The 21212-nt window shown below is 44.1% G+C and overlaps 1 protein-coding gene and 1 long non-coding RNA gene across 4 annotated transcripts in view; one reads left to right on the top strand and one right to left on the bottom strand.

Moving 5' to 3' along the window:
* Positions 1–15036, top strand: part of LOC147649630 (uncharacterized) — a 28824-nt gene extending 13788 nt beyond the window's left edge. The window contains exons 4-6 of the long non-coding RNA XR_015278548.1: positions 9902–10083; positions 14709–14870; positions 14966–15036. This is a non-coding gene — a long non-coding RNA (uncharacterized LOC147649630). The remainder of the gene's footprint in view (positions 1–9901; positions 10084–14708; positions 14871–14965) is intronic.
* Positions 106–21117, bottom strand: AKAP10 (A-kinase anchoring protein 10). 3 transcript variants are annotated; one of them, XM_086859663.1, is made up of 15 exons: positions 17837–21117; positions 14240–14287; positions 12000–12182; positions 11176–11715; positions 9691–9789; positions 9174–9258; positions 8716–8839; positions 7526–7662; positions 6437–6581; positions 5561–5734; positions 4126–4235; positions 3700–3782; positions 3110–3162; positions 2427–2522; positions 106–1404 (listed from the first exon to the last, which is right to left on the bottom strand). In XM_086859663.1, exons 1-15 carry the CDS (start codon positions 18735–18737, stop codon positions 1399–1401), a joined length of 2784 nt encoding a protein of 927 aa, XP_086715789.1. In that variant the 5' UTR covers positions 18738–21117; the 3' UTR covers positions 106–1398. The 3 variants fall into 3 exon arrangements, with proteins under 3 accessions (XP_086715789.1, XP_086715790.1, XP_086715791.1); XM_086859664.1 differs by having other exon boundaries at positions 17975–21117; XM_086859665.1 differs by lacking the exon at positions 14240–14287 and having other exon boundaries at positions 17837–17953.
* Between the last annotated feature and the right edge of the window lie 95 nt (positions 21118–21212).

The raw sequence follows: 21212 nt of genomic DNA, 5'->3' as shown, positions 1-21212 counted from the left end.
TTAACATAATCCATTAAGAAATGTGGACAAAATTACCCCTAAAACTCACATAAAAAACATCCCACGTAACTTCAAACCCCGTGAAAACAGAAAAATCAACACAAATTTTAATACTTATATATTTTAAATCAAAACACAATTAAATATAGTATGTTTTAAGTACATGAATGCTTGGGTATGAGAGAAATAAGAGGTGGTACATAGTACCAAAAACCTATACACAGCCTTTTTGCTTTTTCATAACAATACAGTGTGTCTCTATACAATCAAATATTGCAACAGAATGACACTTTCTAGTCAATCAAGATATTCTGAACATTGGAAATGATTTGAGTTCTTCACATAGTGATTTCTTCGCACGAGTTTGAGGAAAAAAGCAATCATTAGAGTAAAAAAAGAAAAAAAGACCCCAAATAAAAGTGTCATATACTAAAAATGCAGCAGTAACATAATGGTGAGACACTGAGTACTTCTGTTACCCTGCAAAATCAATTTGCTGGGGAAAAAAAAGAGAGGTGCTGTGTAACATGGTAAGTGTTGACAGTGTCAGGAAGAAGGCCAAAGGGCGTTAAAAATTGTTTTTCTTTGTAAACCAAACATCTGGAATTAGATACTACGCTGGGTGGAGGACAACAAGCGATGGAGAATGGCAGCAATTCCTTTTTTCATTGCTCGTGGGATGGTGAGGACAGGAAGTGGAGCAGCCTGCAGGGTCCAACCTGCTCAGAAGGTGGGAGCAGAGGGGCTGCAGGACCAGCCTTGGATCTGCTCTGTGGTAGAAGCAGGAGAGGTGTGTGGGTGTGTGTGTGCAGGTGTAGGAGCTCAACAAGGAGGAGTTCCTGACCCTTCTACACTGCCTTTAAAGTTAATGCAGTTATGAAGTAAAATACATTTATCTTACAGGTGAATACTCATCTATTTCAAGTAATGGAAAATGAAACTTAGAACTTTCCAGGTCATTCACTGCCAATGGATTTGCCTCACAGCCCTTCCAATTCTGTGTTTAAAAACTACAAGCAGTAGAACTAGAAACTACACCACAACCTTCCCCTTTGTTGTGGCCTCTGTGTCCCATTCCAGATATTTTGCTTAGAAGTCTTTTTTTGAGACAGGTCAAGTACTTGTGAAGTTGATCACAGTTTCTTGTAAACTGCATCTTCATTTCAGAACCATCGTTACTGTGAATGCCACATGCTCCAGGGAAAAGTGTTTCTTCACTCTCTGCAGTGGAGGTCCAGGATTGCTTCTTTTTCATTCTTCCTTAGAAATGAGGGAGATTCCAGTGGTTGGAGTAACAGTGCTTTGTTTTTATTGGCTGTGTTAAAGAATCCACCAATAGAGAAAGTTCACTCATTCTCAAAGTGGGAAACCAGATTTTCTGTCCTGGAGTTTCTAAAATCATAGCTGGAAAAGGGAAAAATAGTTCATTTTACACTAAAACATGCAAGATAATTGCTCAATAGAAAGACGTTTCATGTTTAAAAACATTGAAGCTAGGTTTGTTTGAGTTTGGGGGAGAAAAAATCCCAAAACCTAATCCAAATACACTCAACCTTTTGATTACTTGCTTAATTGAATCCAGAGCATCTGCAGCCATTTGAGACTTCTAAATACTGTGCTGAGTGACCTTTTCATCCAGGCAGACTGGAGTTGTATCATTTGCAGACAAGCTATTAAGTGAAATCGTTATACAAGTCACTTAAATGTTACTGCTCTATTAGAAAGAAAACACACAGTGAATCTATGGATCCACCATTTGGATCAAATAACTGGGCTTTGGTACATGTTTACCTTCAAGAAGTGAACATAATTCTAGTTAATTTTTAGAAACTCACATGCCTGAAAGTCAGAAGTACCAGACATTAATTTGGTAACCTGCTGTCACCAATATTTCACAAAATCCAACTGCTACCTCAGAATGGGTGTTTTTTAGACAGAGAGCACATGGGCTGTATAACAACACAGCCACTAACCAAACCTATGGACAGGGTTACTGTGTCTTTTTGAAGTCTGGAGACAGAACTGCATAAATGAGAGCACCCACTGAGACAAATTCACAGCTGTTGAGTTTTACTGACACTTCAAGCAGAAATACCACTACTGACTAAGAGGACACAGAAGTGTGAGCTCAAGTAAGGAATTACACTTCATCCTGCAGCACAGATCACCCTTTTAACTAATTAGGCAGTTTGTAGACTCTAAGTTTAACACTTGCACAGGAGAACCACCATAAGCATCTGTTAAGAAATTCCTACATCACACGTAGGCTGAAACACTTCCAACCTTTGTTTCTTCCTCTCATGCTCTGCTGGTTTGAAAATTTACCAGCGTGGGTTTCAGCCACAGGAGGAAGGCAAGTGAGAGCTCTGCTCCTCCCACAGCCTGGCTGGAGCCAGATGAAGACAGCAGCCTGTCCACCCCCCTACCTTGGTGACCTTCTCCAAAGGCTGCTCACACTGCGCCTGCTGCATGACATCGTTGACAATCATCTTTGCTATCCTCCAAGCCATCTCTTCTTGAGCCTGAAAAACAAAGCCCAAAACATAGATAGCTTCAGGTTCTTAAAAGAAAAATACAGTGCTCTCAGCACAGCCTTGGAATCAAGGTGAACTTCACAACTCCATAACCTGTATAAACATATCCTCCCTCAATGGAAATGCACCTTGCTTCCAAGTAGTGTTAACTTCAATAATTGTACTTAAGGCTTGATGTAGTTTCCAAGAGAGTTAGTGGAGATTTGAGATTTATCTCCTGGGGATTTGTCCAAGCCACTCAGAGGGGGAAAAATGCAGCCTGGAATCCATGTGAAGTGGTCACTTCACCATAAAAAAATCAAACAGCATTTCTTACACCCCTACTTACAGGTATATACAACCACAGTAAGAAAAACCTGACTGTAAGCACACAATTAATTAGTTCAACCAGCAAGTACTGGAGAAGAGCAAACTAGTTTCACACATACATGCAGTCAAATTATATTTAGCACACAGAGTCTCCCTGTTCTTGGTGCAGCAAAAAGATACTCAGACATAACAGCCAGGATTAAGAATATCAATACTTTATTTCTCTGAAGTGTAAAGTTACAAGAAGAACATGAAAGGGGACACACCTCATCTGTATTTCCTTGAACCCATTTCTTCATTGCTTGTGAAAACATGGACCCTGGTTGAGATAAAAACAGCAAGCAAAGTATGTCAGCAAAGTGAAGTACAAGGCTGATTCCTGTCATCCTTCTGAAGGGTTTGCTCTGCTGGCATTCAGGACATGGAGGAGTGGCAGGAAAGAAGGGACTGCCTGGAGCCATGTGAACACTGAGCCTTTCCCAGAGCTGAAAAGCAGCACCAGCAGCAGGTTCCAGCCTGGGTGGGAAGCGTGTGGAGAGCTGCAGTTCTTTTTCATCTCAAGACCAAAGCTTTGATCACCAGCTCGGCTGCTGATGCTTCCATCCCTGCCAGGTTCCATCGAGCTCCAACTCCCACAGGCTGCTCGTGCTCCACAGAGTCCAGCTGGACCAGAAAAGCAGAATTTGGAAAGGAAACTGGGCCAGAGATGGGTTTTTCCTCAGTATAGGCCAATCCCCCACAGCATCTCTATTTGGCTTAAAACAGATCTGGAAAGAGTCAAACACTTTGCCTTTCTTAATTCCAGCAGGGAAGAGAACAGATGTTTACAGAAATGGAGAGAAAGAGCAAAGCAAACCTTTTGATTTTTTGACATCAGGCTCTGGTTCAGATTCTCTGATGAACTGCCCCAGGTCACTGACTCTTCCAAACGTCATCTTCCTGAGGAGAGGAGTGAAGAACCATGTGGGTGATCAAAAGAATTCTGGCATTATGGAAAGCTGTATTTGGCTATATACTTGGCTATATTTTGGAATCAAATAGGAACAATAACTAAGAGGAAGAGAAAAACCAATTAGAAATATTTTCCTGGCTGCCATTTTGGTCAAAGAAACATTCATTGGGTGTTAAATCACACTATTGAAATAAATTTAGTGTCAAATATTAAGACATGGACTAAGATCTTGCATTTAGGCCTACTCTCCATGCAGGAGGACACAGCAAAAATGAAACAGAGGTGAAACATGTAACCAGAAAGGAAACAGTACACTGAAATGAACCTTACCCTGCATATGTTCGTTGATACAAAGACTCTGGATCCAGACTTGCAGCATCTACAATTATTGCTTCATCAAAATTTTTCAGGATTTTAACATTAGCCTTTTTGACATTGGACTACAAATAAAAATTCTAAGTATTAGTGCCCAATGCAGACAACTACCAGCTTCTTAACAAAACTTTCTCTAAGCAAGAGTATAAAAGAATTAGTGTGTCTACAAAGCCTCGAATTCCCAACTCATAGGACATTGTTTTTAGCAGAGGATGATAAAGTTCTGTGGACAGAGCCCAAGACACAAAGCCCAGGTCAGCACACGCTGCTCTCTGATCATTATCAGCTCCACAGATTACTGTGTGCTTGGAAATCATTTGTTGTGAGTCTGGAGCATCCCTCTCCTGCTCTTGGTAAGCAATTCCCAAACATAGATGCCTCCCCCATGCACAGAGAACAAACATTTATTTTCTGGCCTGGAGTATTTATATAAGATGATGAAAAAAAAAGCCAAAGAAACATCAGAGCAACAGCAGGGAGGGCACAACACACAGTGATCCATTACCACCTCAGCACGGAACAGGAACACCATGGCAGCTCCTTTCCTGCTGCTCTTTATGCAAAAATATGCAGAGATTCTCCTATTCAGACAAGCAGGAATGCACACCACAGAAAGCAGCCCCTCATTTCCTAAATTGCCCAGCCAATTACCAGCAGTTCCTCCTGCTCAGAGGATCAAGCAGCAGGAGGCTTCAAGAACATAGATTTTATTCCCCACTTCACAACTAGGGAAGGAATATTCCCTCCCTGCAAATTAGGAGTTTTAAAAATAGTACAAGCAGGTAATACAGCTTCCAAGTGGCTGGAAAGCCAGGACATGACTAACAATGATGTGGATATTGGATTTGAAGCTCAGGGTAGCCCTACAGAGTTCAATAAAAGCAGCTCTTGCTTGACTCTTCTGCTCTCAGCTGGGCTTGCAGTTTCCAAGCTGTCCTGTGTTCAACCAGATTGATGCCTTCAGCCCTGGAAATGAGTTTACTCATTTCAGGACAGAAGATCTGGCACTTTAAAAGAACTGAGCACACAAAGCTCATATGTTTATATTTAAATTTGATAGCATATTCACAAGTGTCAATTTTCACCTGGAGCTCTAACAATGGTATTGACAAAATAATATTATTTCTAATAACAAGCATTCTTAGATATTATGGCATCATGAGAAAGTCTTCAGTAATAGTAGCACCTCAATAAAGACATCCACTGATGTAAAGAAGTAACAGCAGCACAAGGCTTTGGGTACAACAAATATCAGAGACACTTCTGACAGAACTGAGCTGCAGGTAGATTAAACACATCCTAACACAACACAGGTTTTAAATGAAAGTGGAATGGTGCTTCCTTACAGGGTAAAAGCTTGGATATTGACACAGAAAACCCAAATTGGTACCTGGGAGGCAGAGCCATCCATGCTCCCTATGGAATCACTGTCAGGAGAGCTGCCAGGGCCATGAATACTCAGTGCAATGTTCCCTCCTGGGAATTCATCTCCTCGTACTGAATGGATGAGGTCATTCAAGTATTTGTAGTAAAGGTTGCTGGACAAGAAACCAGGTAGGAAAACCTGAGAGACAGAAAGTCATCTTTAATCAAGGCTGGTCTGCATAGTTAGAGAAGAGCACACAAACATCTCAGTCCTTGTGTAGATGGAACACAAGTGAAAGCATCCATGCATGGAATTACTGTGGATTAGCAACTGCCTTGTTTTAAATTTTAATCCTACTGTAAAACAAACAAACCCAACTGCCTATTAATCAAATCCCCCAGTAACTGGAACTGAAGTTCAGGGTTCTTTTTCCCCTCTAGAAAGTTAAGCTTGACAGCCCAAATGGCTTTACAATTATTCTGTTTCACTGTTCACAATTCTCTGCAGCTTCTGAATCAAATCATTCATTTCTGGTATCTGGGTATCCCAGAGTTACATTATTAACCACAGCACTTCTATCAGACTTGCAAACAACTCCTACAAAGAGGAAGGAAAATTTTCTGAAGATATAAAGTAAGCTGTTGATAGCAATTCACATGGGAGGAAATTCTGTTACTTCCATTAAACTGCAATAATCACCCGAGACAAACATTTCACAGAGCATTAACAGCAGCCAGTGGGTGGTATCTTCAAATCGGGCTGGGGAAAAGAGTCTGGCAGATTTTCCTGAAGCTGTTCTATTACCCAGCTAAACAGGAAGTCAGTAAAGGAACGGGACAAATCAGGAATCTCCACATCACCTTCACTAAGTGTGAACCCCACTCTGAAGGAGGATCTCACCGTCTCCATGGTTGTCCACGCCTGCCTTAAGGGAGTGGTGAAGCAGCTGGGGAGAGGCCCCCCCTCCCTGCAGATGTTGGATTCAATCTCCAGCCTCACAGAGTCATCAAACCCCAGAGGATGTGTGGCCTGCAGGGAGAAGTACCTGGGGCAGGGCACGGAAACAACACAAACAGGATTTGCAAACCTCTGAAGGTGCTCAGTGCCCACCTGTCCCCCAGACACTGCAAAAACCTGCACACACCTGGTCCCCACCGACTACAGGTGAGACATCCCTCCCCAATCCCCCCAGAAATGGTCCTGAGAGCCCTGCCCTGAAACACAGATCAAAAACAGAGAATGGAAGACAGGAATGGAGCAGGAAACACCCAGAACTCCAAAGCAGCATTGCCTCTTCTGCTCACATCCTTGCAAATGGAGTTAAAGTTTGGAGGAATAACTGATGAAACTCTTGAGAGAAGCATCTGCTTCCTCTCTAATCATTATTTCCTCCTTGGCTAATAACTCAGTGAGGTTAGAACCTCACACTTAAGCTTAAGAACAAACACATCCTGGAAGCAGTTGTGCTGTCTGTCTCCCAGCTGTCTTATTGCTAAAGTGAAGCACAAAGCACAGGAACAAAGTTCATCTCCTGACAGTCTGATATTAAAAAGGATCTGATTGCCCCCTTAAAAAAAGAAAATATTTCACAATACTAAGAACAAGCACTAGTTGGCTTTTATTGCATGTGAGAACTGTTTCTACAGCCTACTTTTAACAGTACCTGAACATCAAGGTTTTTCTGCAGTGCTATTAGGCTTAAACCCCTTCCATTTTTACACATCAACCAATCAGCTTTGATATTTCCCTACCAAACAAACTCAAGCAACCAAGTCCTGAAAATCCTGAATTATGTTTAAGAATGGAATCCTTGTAAGGATTTCTCCCCATGTATATCAAAAAATTTGAAAAGTTCACGTGTGCAAACACATCAAAAGCCACCCTGACAAAATGCACCTCAGCAGAGCACAAGAGTGCAGAGAAGTTCCTTTTGCACAGCACAACACAAAACCACAAATAAAGAAACAAAAGATTGTTGAACTCTCTCACTTGTCATACAAAATCATGGCATCGTTCTGTGCTTCTTGCCCATCGTACTGGCCTTTTTTGGCAGCAAGCTGAGATTGGAAATTATCTGCTGCCAACCAGAACTGCAATACATTAACTGCATCTTCCTTCTCCATGTACTGGAAGGGAAATCAGAAAAAGAAGAGATTAAAGAAGTTTTAGCAAGAAACTTTTAATAATTTTTAACTTCTTTCTTCCCATTTAGAACAAGAAACATGCGCCATATGTTAGTGATGCAAAATTGTCACTAAGACACAATATTTTGAATTTCTATTTCAGACAGATTTTGCTTGCTTGGAAGGAAAAAAAAAAAAAAAAAGAAAAAAAAAAGAGAACTTCTGACATTTTTTTTCTGTACTTATTTTCACACTTAGTTTCCAAAAAACTATGTCTGTCCTAGGACAGGAAACACCATTTTCATGCTACATTTAGCTTACACTGAGCTCAGCACATTGTCTCTGCAGTTTCAAACTACATCAGCTTGTCAGGCTATCAGGACAAGTATGTCAAGAGCTGATTCCTTAAAGGTGCAGAAGCTTGAAATTGTGAAATCTTTTATTTAACCTATCACATCACTAAAGGTGCCCTCTCCACATAGCACTGGTTATGATTTGTCATCTGTAATAACATTTGAAGCTTTTACAGTCACTACAATGTGAAGATCAAGAAGACAGTGTCAAAACTTCTACAAAGCAAAGAGACTCTGAGAAGCACTCACTAACTGGAGAGGAAATTAAAAATATTCATTCCACAACACAATGGATAAGTTTGAACATTTGAATTAGTTCTACACAGGGACAGGAAAAAGTCCAGTGCATTTTCTCTCAGTAAAAATACACTTTGGGTTTCTATTATACTTAGGATCATAGAATTACACAATTGTCTGGGTGGAATGGGACCTTAAAAATGATCCAGTCCCACACCCTGCCATGGGCAGGGACACCTTCCACTATATCCAAGGTTGCTCCAAGCCTCATCCAACCTGGCCTTGGACACTTCCAGGGATCCAGGGACAGCCACAGCTGCTCTGGGCACCCTGTGCCAGAGCCTCCCCACCCTCACAGGGAAAAATTGCTTCCCAATATCCCACCTAAAGCCATCAAGGAATGAACAGATTTTTTTGTCATCTGCTAGAAAGGGATCTAAAAGCAAACCCAAACGTTGATACTCACCTCAGAGAAGTAGAACAGGGCTGACTCACAGAACAGAATGTCAGCCAGATACACAGTCCCACTGGTCAGCACCTCGATCTGGTATTTACAGAAATGGTGACTTCGCAGAAACTCACTAAAGTGCCTGCACAAAGACAGGGACAATCAGCTATCAGGGCCAGCAGCACCCAAGGCACCCTCAGAACCAATTAGGTCTTGCCCAGAACTCTGATACTTTTGGTTGGATAAAAGTAAAAAAAGCAGGAAACAGGGCAGGTTTGTAAATGGCACAAGAGATAAAGAACACAACAGTGTGAACAGCCAAGTTCAGCAAGAATGTTTTGGAGAAGGGGATCTGAGCAATTTCAAATACAGAAGACAGCACAGAAAATTGCTGATATGATTATGACTCCATAAACATTTTTAACAGAACCTTTAGGACAAGAGACACAAGAACCCAAACCACTGTATCAACTTACTCTTGTTCCATTGCACTGAACACTATGGACTGTGCAGTAACAAAGCAGTTTGGATCCACTTGGCCATCCTCCCCACAGATCTTTGCTGCAAAGAAAGACCAGGTTAATTTTCACATGGATTTGGCTGATGGAGCTGAAAGACGTGAGCAAGGACTAGTTAATGAAAAATTGCAGTTCAAATCCACCAGAATCAGCTGGTTCTGACCGAGCAAAGAGCTTCCAAAGCTGGCCAAATAATAATATGGCTAAAGTATTTGATTGAGACTCATATCTGGATCCCCTACATAACGACCAAGAATTCTTTCCCTAATTTCAACAAAATCTCTGAAAGTTTTTATGAGGATATTCACAGCACTGCTGAAGGTCAGATCCAGTGATACTTTTAATCTCCTATCTTTTTACAGCTGCTTTTAAAATTCATCAAAGTAAAGACAAATACAAGTGTGTGACAAATTAGAGACACATTTTTATTGGGACAGAGCAGCTCTAAAATCAGGAAGCAGTTATTCATTCTTACCAACTATGTCATTTCTCATTGCTTCTGTAATAGGGATTGGTTTAGCAGCATCTGGAGAAATATATTTGGTAAAAGTACTAACTGCATCCCGTTCTATACCTGCAGGGAAGAAATACAGAATCAAACTTGGAATTCCTTGGTATCAGTGAGAAACAAATGTTTTCTTTTCAGAAAAGCAGGTGTCTAATTCTCAGTGATGTTTCCACTGCAGGATATTCATATTCTGCTCCTGACCAGCTGCAGGGACTGTAGGATCTCCAGCAAGGTCACAACAAACCCAGCATGGACTAAGATGGAATAAAACAACATACCTCCAAATTTTCCCTACCACCACACAAGGCAGAACCCACTTCCTCAGCTGCACACCACAGTCCCAGAAGCAACACCTTTCAGGCAAGTAAATTCCCAGTTTTTAACTCTCATCACAGAAAAATAATTTGCATTATATGGGAATTAGTAGGGAAAAAAGCATCTTAAAATGAGATGCCTCAAACAAATTGTGTTCTTTACACATCATCTTTTGAGACTTGTGACTCTGCTCTGGAAGAGAGAAAAAAATTACACTCAAATTCTTTTCCAATTTCTCAATAAGGACCCTGTGTTTTCAAATTCTTTTTAGACATCAGAAAGCAGCACTGCTTTGATGACTAAAACATAATTTTCCTTGTTTAAGTGACTTTGGGGCTGAGGTTATGTATTGTGGAGGCACATGATAAATAACTACATGAGAAAGACAAACAGGAAGAGAAAGGGATGCAACATGAGGAAACAGTTGGGCAAACAAAAGGAACCAATATGAAGAAAGAAGTGTTTCCTTTTTGCCTGCAGACTTGCACAAATGAGGGAGGATGGAGTAGATGCAAAGTAGAGAAACATGTTACTGTGCATGTAGCTCACTACCAAAAGGAAATATTTTAATTTCATTCTTACTTCCAGCAGCCTCTGAAGAGGTGGAGTCCAAATGACAACAAATCAGTTACAAGGGGAGGAACTCTATCAAATAAATCCAAGAACAAAAGCAGTACATTCCACATATAAATCTCCACAAGTCTCTTGCAACCACTACTTATGTCTTTTTATGTAATACAGGATATTTACCTTCCATGGCAGGTTAATTATCAATTCTCAGCCCCACCATCCAAACTTTCTACAATTCTTTTAAGGTGGGATGAGATGGGTGAGGGAAGAACTGGAAACAGCGATGTTCACTTAATTTCTTATGATTACACATGGAAGAACAGAAGCAACCTATGCTCATTGAGTACACAATGATTTTGAAGTCTCTTCAGCAGCTTTTTTATTTTTAAACAAGTCAAACAATACACAGCTCAAACTGACCAGCAGCAAATTAACATCAGTGATACATAAAACTTTCTTCCTTGCATCGCATCATGCTTGCTAAGAACCTGAGAACTGAGGCAGCTCCAGCACAAAAACATTCCCCGTTTCCCACCTTTTCAACCAAAGGGAACACACAGCACTTACTTTTCATGAGTTTTCCTGACAAGTCCTTTAGTGCAGAGGAGGGGCTGTTTCTATTTGATACTGAAAGCTTGGAAGATCCTTGCTGATCAGCTGGAAGAGAGTGAGTCCCTGTCTCTGGTTTCCTCAGAGCCAGAGCACTGGTGCTGTGGCTCTCCTGCCCCAGCAGCCCCACGTTGTTCTGGCAGCTGGCAGTTCTGTCGGGCTCAGGCCGGAGCAGCTGGGCTGTGCCAGAGCCCTCCAGCCTCTCCTCCAGCCACCCAGCAGGAGGAGAGGAGGCCAATTCCTGCTGTTTGGAGGGGGACACTGGCTCTGCCAGGGAGCTCTGCTTCACTGTGTTCAGGCTGTGCGCGCGGATGCGAGACCAGGTGGTAGAGTGGAAGCTCTCGGCCTCTAACCAGAATTTCACCAAGTGCTCCATCCTGCGCAGCTCCATGAACTGGATGAAGTAAGGGAGGGCTACACTGTCCTGCAGGACTTGTTCAAGAGTCTTGGAAAGGCTTGATTTGGTCTCTTGAGCCTGGTAGTTCAGACATGATCTGCCTAAAGGAAAACATAAAATGAAAGGGAATGAACACATCACGTACCACACATGTGGGGGACAGGTACAAAAGTGTCCTGTAATGCAACTGTGAAGAGGCAATTCCAACATAATGACAAAGTAAAGGGATTGTCTGCTCCCTTCAAAATCCTCTGAGGGTAACACAGATGCTACCGTAACAGCAGCCACACTTTTATTACCTATTAATTTACCTGAAAACAAAGGGATGGTGAGTGCACAGGAATACACAGAATAAAAAGAAAAGTTGATATTATCATAGCCTTACCCAAGTCTCCAAAGTGAGCAGCTTCCATGTGACTTGGCTGCTTCTTGAGGGCAGCTGTGCGGCTGCTGGAGAAGGAGTCCATGTTGGCAGAGATGGCATTGATGGCCACATGGCTTGGTCCTGCAGCCTCCAGCAAGGCATGATTCCTAGTGCTTCTCTGAGGGGAATGTACTGGGATTGGAGCTGGAATCAAGACAGGAATTGTTAAAGCACAAGGACCCCAAGACTCTTCTAAGCATTGCCAGATTCTAAGTACCCCAAAATACACCAGGGAGTTTGCAAAAGTCAGTTTCATTAAAACCTCACTGAACCACTGTGTGTCATCTTTGGTCAAGGGGCTGATTAAAGACCACAAGTTTTGTAATTGCAAGAATAAATTCACTCCCACCCACCTCTGTTTTCCTTATTCAGCAGCAAATCAAGAGATGCCACGTCTAAGTTTATACATGAAATATTCCTGTGTCTTCCTGCTTCCTTGATAACCACTACTGCAACAACTTTATACTCTGCCAAGAATTTAGCTTAGTTCCAGTGCTCCTGCCAATCCATTTCCATGCCTTTTTGAAAGCTAAAATGTGTTAAAAAATCCTGAACTACAAAGCCATCTGTGAGGTTTAATAAGAGCTATTTCTCAACAATACTTTTGTTGCTTCTGCTTGGTTGCAAGAGAAAAGAAATCAATAAGGAAATACCTCTGATGAAACCTAGGTTATACACTTAACCCCCTCTGGCTGTTTTAGGACACGAGTGGCTACTGGAACTCAAAAAAAAAAAAAAAAAAGAACTTCCTCACACAAAATTCTGCTAATTGTTAATTGATGACAAAGCTGAAAAAAACCCCAAGCATGCTCACAGCAGATTCCAAAGCTCTGAGGAAGCTGTGTTAGATGAGGATGTCATGCAGGGATATCTTACACCTCTGACTGAAAAGTAAAGCACATCAGATGAGCTGATTATCTCAGCACCTCCCAGGGATGTGTTCCATCAAGGTGTCAGGCAACTTGGGCTTCATGACTTCCATGCTGCATCACTTTATTTTTATTCCCAATTTTATGACAGCAGTTGACAATTTCACACTTAGATGTCACACCACAGATACCTCAGGAGCAATGGAAACATTTAAATTATTGCCAAGTGTTTGTGCAGTTGCAGGATTGGACACGAAGACACCACTTGCTGCTTCTTACAAAGCCTCTGGGTATTTCATACCAGCAGTAATGGAGAAAATACCTTTTTTCCAAGGCCAAGGGATGGCAGCAGTGGGAAAATTTGGTGGAGCTTACTTGTGTAGAGCCAGAACCACACTCCTCATAATGCTACAGGCTTTTGTCAATGAGATTTAAATTTAATTTTATACTATGGACATTTGAGGGAAAAAAAGTTCTACTCTCTCTACGGGTCAAGCAAAGGTGCTCTCTGCTGCAGCAGCTCACAAAGTGCAATACTATAAATTTTCAAGTTTATTTTTATTTTCAGAGTCAGCATACTGGTAGTTGCACTGAAAGGTGAGGAGTGGCTATGAAATAAGATGCAACTCACTGTTTCCTGCATTTGATTTGAAAGACAGACTACCAAGGTGAAAAAAGCCTGTCATTTTCTCTTGATGTGCAGATAACACATTACCAAGCACAGACACAGGATTTTGTCTGAGGGTATAAAAGTAACAGATCTGATTCTGGCATTTACCTCATCTCCTTTCAGTACTGCAAGAAAATCTGACAGGATAAGCAAACTTGTTTTTCTACAGTTTATAAATCTTTTCCACCAAGATCTTTTCTCCTTTCATACGAGATTTAGCAGCAAGACCTCTGCACCACACAAACCAGCAGCAGAACAGCTCTTTCAAGATTTGGATCTTCAGCCTCACAAACCCCATCAAAGTTAAATCTGCAGCTTCTGCAAATCAGACAGTGAAGCTCCACTTTCCAAACTCCAAAGGACACTGCGCCTGAGCAAGAAACTTCAGGAGCAATTTTTTGTGGTTAAGGAACAACCACCATGTGCAAGGTGACCAGACTGCCTGATCACTCTGAATTAAGGCTCACAGCTGACATAACTTAATAACCCTCTGTACCTACAGATGCAGCAAGATAAGGAGGAACCCAGGAACAGAATTAAGTTCTGGGTTTGATGCACAGGTCAGATCTGTGCTCAGGAGTAAGGAAATGATCCTGTTGGGTAACATAAAAATGCTGGATGATGGCAGAGATCTGAATTTACAGACAAAAGTTTCATCTTACTTTTAATTGCTTTCACATCTGTGGTCTTTTCTTGTTCTTTGCATTTCACTGTAAAATACAAAGGAAAATGTTAATGCTATTTTAAGCCACTAATGGCATTTATCTGAGAATGGGCATAGAATTCCCAACATCAGCAAGCATCAGAGGCAGATGGAAACCCTAATTTTGTTAAAACCTATTTCTCATTTTAATTGCACATCTGTAACTGCCAGAGGCTTTCAAAGCTCTTCTGCAGACTTTTCAAAAGCAAAACCTTATCATCCATTAATTAAGTTTCATGAAATACCGTCTGTTAAATTTCCATGGAGAAAGTTATTTGCTGTCCATAGATTAAAGCTACATTCAGGGTGACTTTGATAAACAGCATGAACTGGGAAGAGTGGGAAAGGTGTGTTTTAAGTGTAGAGTACTGGCAGGTGTCTCTGTGAACCAAAAATCACCTAAAAACAACATCTCACTTGTGTTACAGAAAGAGCAGCACAACTCCCAACACTTAGGAGGTATGGGCTGGCTCTGGCTCCATGGAGCTGCTTCCATCCATATGATGGACACCACAGAAAAGCTCTGGAAACTCCCTGCAAACAGTTAATTCTCTCACAAATAGTCCTGCTTAATCATCATCAAACCTCGGGTGAGCAACTGATGGGGAGATAACACTGTAAAAAGTTGTGATGGAAAAGCAATTTGAGAATTTATTTCTTTTTTACATATTATTATTTTATAAAGGAAGCTCCTAAAGGAAGTGAAGGAAGAGATCTGTTCAAAACAAAAATAAAGAATCCCAAGCAGCACGTGAACAGGATGGCAGAGAAACAAATGCAGGGGTGATATTGGAGAATGGGATCTACCAGGGAGGCTGCTCCAGGCAAGGATTATTACTACAAATAGGTCATCCCTGAGCATGACTGTGGAGCCCTTCCTAAGGTAACCACAAGGCACAGCCCGGCACAATTCCACATTTACATCACAAAACACATAAAAAAAAACTCACCCAAAGCCTTCCTATTCTAACCTAAGGATGTTAAATATTTTAAAGGAGAACTCCGCTCTCTGGTTACATAATTGCCCTGGCCTGGTGGCTGCAGCTCTGCCTGCCAGCCTCCCCTGTGAGCACAGATGCTGCAGGGCTGCAAACTCAGCTCAGGCTTGAACATTTCAGCTGCCAGTGAGCACATTCTGTGACAGAGGGGTTTAAGTGCCCAGTAAAAGAGGTGAATTCTCTCCACACTGACCTGCAGCCCAATACAGCTGCGAGCAAGGGAGAGTAACCAGCCTTTACATAACTGGAGCTGAGGACAGGAGAGAAATTGCTGAGGAACAGTGAGGCACAGAGGGAACCAAGCAACCTCTACGAACTCTCATCTTCCCCAAATCACTCCAATATTTCATCAAACCAGTTCCTAGCTATCGGCAGTAATTCCTGGGTTTCACACAAGAACTCTCCATAAGCCTATTTTCAGTTTAAATACCTCTGTTCCTCCTTTCCAAGCTACTCAGTTCCTCCCTAAATACCTACTTACTACTGGAAATACAAACTCCAGGGTCGTGTCCCAATCCTTTCCACACAGGCTGCTTCTGTCCCTAGCAACTGAGCACAACCAAGTGACATCAGTAACAGGAAGGGACAAAATCTGCTCTGATCCAGGACAAGTCCAAATTTTAGAGACTGAAGTTTCACTACATGAATTCACTTTCACTTCCCCCAAAAAGCGGATGCTGTGTGGTGCCAGTGTGAAACCACAGAATGGGGACTGAGGGTGAAGTTTCCAGTGGCCAATCCCATTCCAAAGGGTGCCAAACCAGCACGTGACGTTCCAGAGTTTTAATCCACATCTTGAAATGCTCTGAACAAACTCAAAAAGCGTTCACGGTGTGTCAACAGTGCACAAGAAACAAGAACCTGCTGAGGCCAGCCAGGCTGTGGGACAGCACGTTATTCCCAAGAGATCCCCAGGGATGAGCTGTTCCACTGGCAGCAGTTTCATAACCTGCCCTCAAGTGCCCAGCTCACCTGTTATACTTTGATTTCTCAACCCATTATCCACCCTCACAGTGTCAAACCTTTATTTTAAGGCCCAAGCTATAAAAACACTTCACCCTCGGTTTTGATTTTTCTTCAGGTGAGTTGCTTTATGATCCTTGCTATGGTTTAATTTAAAATTAGTTTTAATTTTTACCCACTGCAATACCCTCTTAAACGACAGCTCACCCCAAGAACACTGGTGTTTGTAGGATTTTGGACTGCACCTGGCCAGTGTTTTATCCTAAGCCTTAATGTGCTGCTTTCCTCTCTGCTTCAGTTCATATCTTCTCTAAAAGCCAAATCTAAAAACAGAGATCACACAAAGTGGTGTTTTATGCACAGCCCAGATGAAAGGCTGCTTTTCTCCTCCCTTCACAGCGTCTCTCTTGGGCTTTTAGTGCTGATTTGCCTCTCTGACCGAAGATCCTTTAATCAAAGGAACACAGATCCTCAATTACGCTTGTCAGATAATCAGACCTTTCATGGCTTTCTCCCTGAGAAAGTTTCCACCCAAGCTGACCTTGTCCCTGTGATCCCACATCAGGATGGAACCTCAGCTCCACAATTCTCAATGAAACAGCCGGAGCTCATTTTGGAGAGTTTATAACCACTGTCAAAGTTTTATTCTGCAGCCCAACATTAATATATAAACACCTCAAAAGGGATCATAGCACTTGCAAAGACCTCAGTGGCTTCCAGAATCTTCAGATCTGCTAATAAGAACAGTTCAGATTCATTTCTCCCACAGCTTCTGCACTAACCTCCCCAAAGACTGACATTTTCAGTGCTGCTGCTTTGGCTGAGCAAGATCCAGAGGATGTGTGAGCCAAGAGTATCAACATCACCCCAGGTACCACGTTCTGGCCTCCCAGGATGTGCATTTTGGGTTCAGTAACCCAGAAAGTCTTTAGGACTGCGCTGCATCAGAAAAATCAGTGGTTGCATTGCTCGAGCTACAGCATCACGAGGAAACAGAACTTTCCCAAGGGGCCTTTTCTGAAAGGTGCCACTTGCAACAAAATCCACCCAAACCACAACCGGGCGGGTTGAGAGGGCAGGGCCCTGCCTGCAGTACGAGCACAAAGTGCCTTCAAAACGCTGCGCTCCATGAGAACACTTAAACTGCACCCATTTGTGCTGCTGGAATATTATAAATATTTCACGAGCCCTGAATTTCCCAGCTTGTGCTCCCTAACAAATCTATTACAGAATAAACTGCCACGGACTCCTTTAGCTTGCATGGAGAGCTCAGTGTGATGAGATCCCCTTTTCACTGAGATTTTCAGCCGCTGCTGTACATTCTCGGCCCATCATTATTTTTTACAAAATACGTCAGCGTTGTGAAAAGTATCATCTGTAAAAGGCTCAGAGGCTCAAGCCCTGCACGAAGCGTGGGAGGTGCTACAGCCCCCTCTCGCCCCGGTCACCGTCCGCAGCCGCCGGGAGCCGCGGGCAGCCCGGGGGCCGCACCCCGCGGCCGCTCACGGGAGAGCCCCGGCAGCAGCCGAGCCCGCCGAGCCCCGCCCGGCCCCGGCCCCCCAACCCCGCGGGAGGACCCGGGCACCGGCACTGACCGTCATTGGCGGGGAGGCCGCTCCTCAGGGCCCGCGTGTCCTCGCGGGGCCCGGTGGCGATGCCCGGAGGGGCAGGGCCGGGGCCCGGCATCCGCGCGGGGGACGAGCCCGGCGGCCGCCCGCCCACCGCCCCCCTACCTTTCCGCCTGAAAAAGGACATAGCGCCGGGGAGGGGGCGAGGCGGCCGCCGGGGCGGGGGAAGGCGGGAGGGAGGGAAGGCAGCGCGCCGGGTCCTATGAATGAGGCTGCTGCGCCCGCCCGCCGCCGCCGCCGCTCCCTCCGCCTCTTCCTCCCGCGGCGGCGCCCGCGGCCGCCATGTTGTCAACAACCGCCCCGCGGCCGCTTCCGGCAGCGCCGCCCGCACGGCACGGCGGGATGCGGCCGCACTCAACATGGCCGCCCCGGCGCCGCGCCCGCCGGCCAATGGGGGCCGGGAGAGGCCGCCATGTTGGGTGAGGGAAAGGAATCCGAGGGGAATAGGGGGGAGGGGGAATGGGGCGGCCATCTTTGATGAGGGCGGGGGGCGGCCTGAGGCGGCGGCCGCCATCGTGCCTGAAGGCACGGGTGACCTGGGGACGGTGCGGCAATTTGGGCGCGTCCCGTGAGCAGCAGCGACAGAGAGCCCTGACGGCAGCGGACACTGTCCTGAAAGCAGGGGACAGCGGGAGAGCGCCGTGGCAGGGCCGTGAGAGCCGAGGTGCCCCGCAGAGTCCTCAGGACGTGTCCCAAAATGTCCCCTTCGGCCATGGGGGCCGCAGCAAAGGGCACGGACAGATAGATGGACAGATGGACAGCCGGACACCCCTGGGCCCTGTCCGAGCTCCCGCCCGGGGTCTGAGGGCTCTGCAGTGCGGGTGCCAGGGCCCTGCAGGCCGTGTCTCCGCTGTCTCAGGACACGCATGGCCGCGGCCAGGAATGCGGCAGCTCCTTCATTCCATGGCACCGCCGTGTCCTGCCCAGCCAGAAATCCCTGCTCGGGACGGGGGGACACCGCCGGCCGCTGGGGATCGATGTTCGATAAGTCACTTCCGTCTGAGTCCCGAATCCTGCCACAGAAATCCTCTTAATCATCATCCCGAGGCAAATCTGCTCTTCCCTCACCTGCCAAGGACGTTTGTCACCGTGTCACACAGGTGACACCATCGCACAGCTCGATATCCGAGAAGACGATCTAAAAGCTTTACACTTTGTAGACTGTGATTACAAATTCAGGTTTGTGTGTGAGGAAAGAGAGGCTCAGAGGCAGAGGTGCCATCCCCGTGTCACCCCGGACGGATGCCGTGTCACCGCTGTGCCGTGTAACTGTCCTGCCCTCGCTGCCTGAGCCGTGCCAAAATGTTGTAATTAATAATCATTGCGAGAGTTTCTGCACCGTCTTTCATCCAAGCATTCCAAAGCTCTTTACAAACACTCAGTAATTAAGACTCGTAAATTGTATAAAAGGTATTTGGGGATCTCTTCCAGGGCTGGGATGGAGCTGTCTCCTGGGCGGGATGGTGCTGATGATCAACACCCTGTAGCAACTGCATTTTCTCTTTTGATATTATTTTTGTTAACTGGTGCTCTTTGATACAGTTCTGTACACATACCCAGAGGCTGGCTGGAGCATAATGAACTGTTCTATGTTGTTTCTGCATAATGAATGGAATTATTTAATTGGCACGTAACCTCAGAGACTGCTAATAGACTGAAATATTCCAAAGATGAGCAAATTGGAAAGAATGGGATGACTCAGGGAACATTAAACATCTTCTGCCAAAAATTTTGCACCGGTCCTCTTGGGTTTCAGGGTATATATGGGGGTGGAACAAGGATGCAAGACAAGAGTTTGAGAAGAATTACCTTCCCTGGACTGAAATTTTCTCTCATTTTTGGGAATGCAGAGGGGCTGAAGCTCCAATCCAGAGTTGCTCATTCAGCCTGGATCTGGATCTGAACTGGAAGTGTGAGTGACAGCAGGTGCTGGAGTCTTTAACAGAACATGGCAGGTTAATTATCTGAGCAATCAGTTACATGTGACTTCAGGACATGGGTTGGCCAATGTCAGAGAAGCTGAGGGACTCCTCCCTAAATTAAAATTTTAAAAAAAGAAGAAAAAGCTGTCTAATTGCTTGATTTTTTTTTTTTCCTCGCCCCAGCTAGAAAAAAATAAGTAAACATTAATATTTGAAAATATATTAATGGAATGATCATGTTTGGGCAGATGTAATAAAGCAGAACAAGACTTTGTTGCTTCGGATAATTAATCACAGGGCACTGCTCTGCTCAATTATAGCACAAAACCACAAATGTAACACATGTTAGAGGCCATTCCCATTTCTCACATCTTTGGGACAGTCCATTCATTCCTATGATGTTGGAATTCTCTCTCTTATATAGAATTCTCACTACTTTGGGAATACTAATACCAAAAAATATATGAGTAAAGGACGTTAAGAGCTGAGATCTTACTCTGGAATAAATAATACTGTCCTAAACACATGAGGAGTCAAAAATGTCTTAGTACAGAAACTCACAGCACCTTTCAATTAGAGATTTGTATTTTTCTCCTATTTTTTTTTATTTTTTTTATTTAATGGGAAAACAAGTGTCTGCATGCACAGACAAAATTCCTGCCAATTTGGCTGTGGCTGACCTCAGCCCATGAACCCTCCTGGGAACGGGAACCTGTGCTGAGCGTTTCAAGGAGGGGAATTCTCCCACATCCCAGCCTGGCAAAAATTAACTGCTTTTATTGAAACATTGCAATCCCTCCCTGTCTCCTTCCACTGAGCTCCCAAAAGAGGAAGGTTTGTTCCTCCTTGCCTGGGCAGAAGCAAGGGGTGAAGAGTCTCTGCCTGACTCTCAGTGGATGAGTTAAAACTTGAGGTTTGAAATGTAAAATTGGGCAAAAAGGTAAAAAAAAAAGGTTCACTCCCAGCAGGAAGAGCTGTGTTGGTGACATCTGCTGCAGATATGCTGGACAGCAGAGCTCTGGGAAGCAGCACTGAGCAGGAGAAAGCAGAAAATGCCCCACTCCAGGTCCTGAGCTCTTCCCAGCCCTGCCGCAGGCTGCTCCTGCAGGAACAGAGCCTTTTCTGCAGGGCTTTGGAGCCACTCTGGAATTATTCTGAATTAGTGAAAGCAAATGGGCTCGTTGGCACCTCCACTCTGCTCAGATGGCATCGCCAGTGCTGTGTGGGACTCACCTCACATGACCTTTCTCCAATCCACAGAATTTTTCCCAAATTCTTGGCCGTTCTATGGCACCATAAATACTTGAAAAATAATAATCTAGTTTAACACCGTATTCTGTTTCTCTGTTCTTCTTTTTTTCCCCAGCTTTTGCTTTTCTAGATGCCTCAAGGAGAACAAGAAACGATGCAGCACATTACAG

The sequence above is a fragment of the Cyanistes caeruleus genome, chromosome 21, assembly GCF_971803275.1.
Source record: "Cyanistes caeruleus chromosome 21, bCyaCae1.hap1.1, whole genome shotgun sequence".
NCBI lineage: Eukaryota > Metazoa > Chordata > Aves > Passeriformes > Paridae > Cyanistes > Cyanistes caeruleus.
Note: the sequence above shows the minus strand (reverse complement) of the source record. Positions and strands in the feature narration are given on the sequence as shown.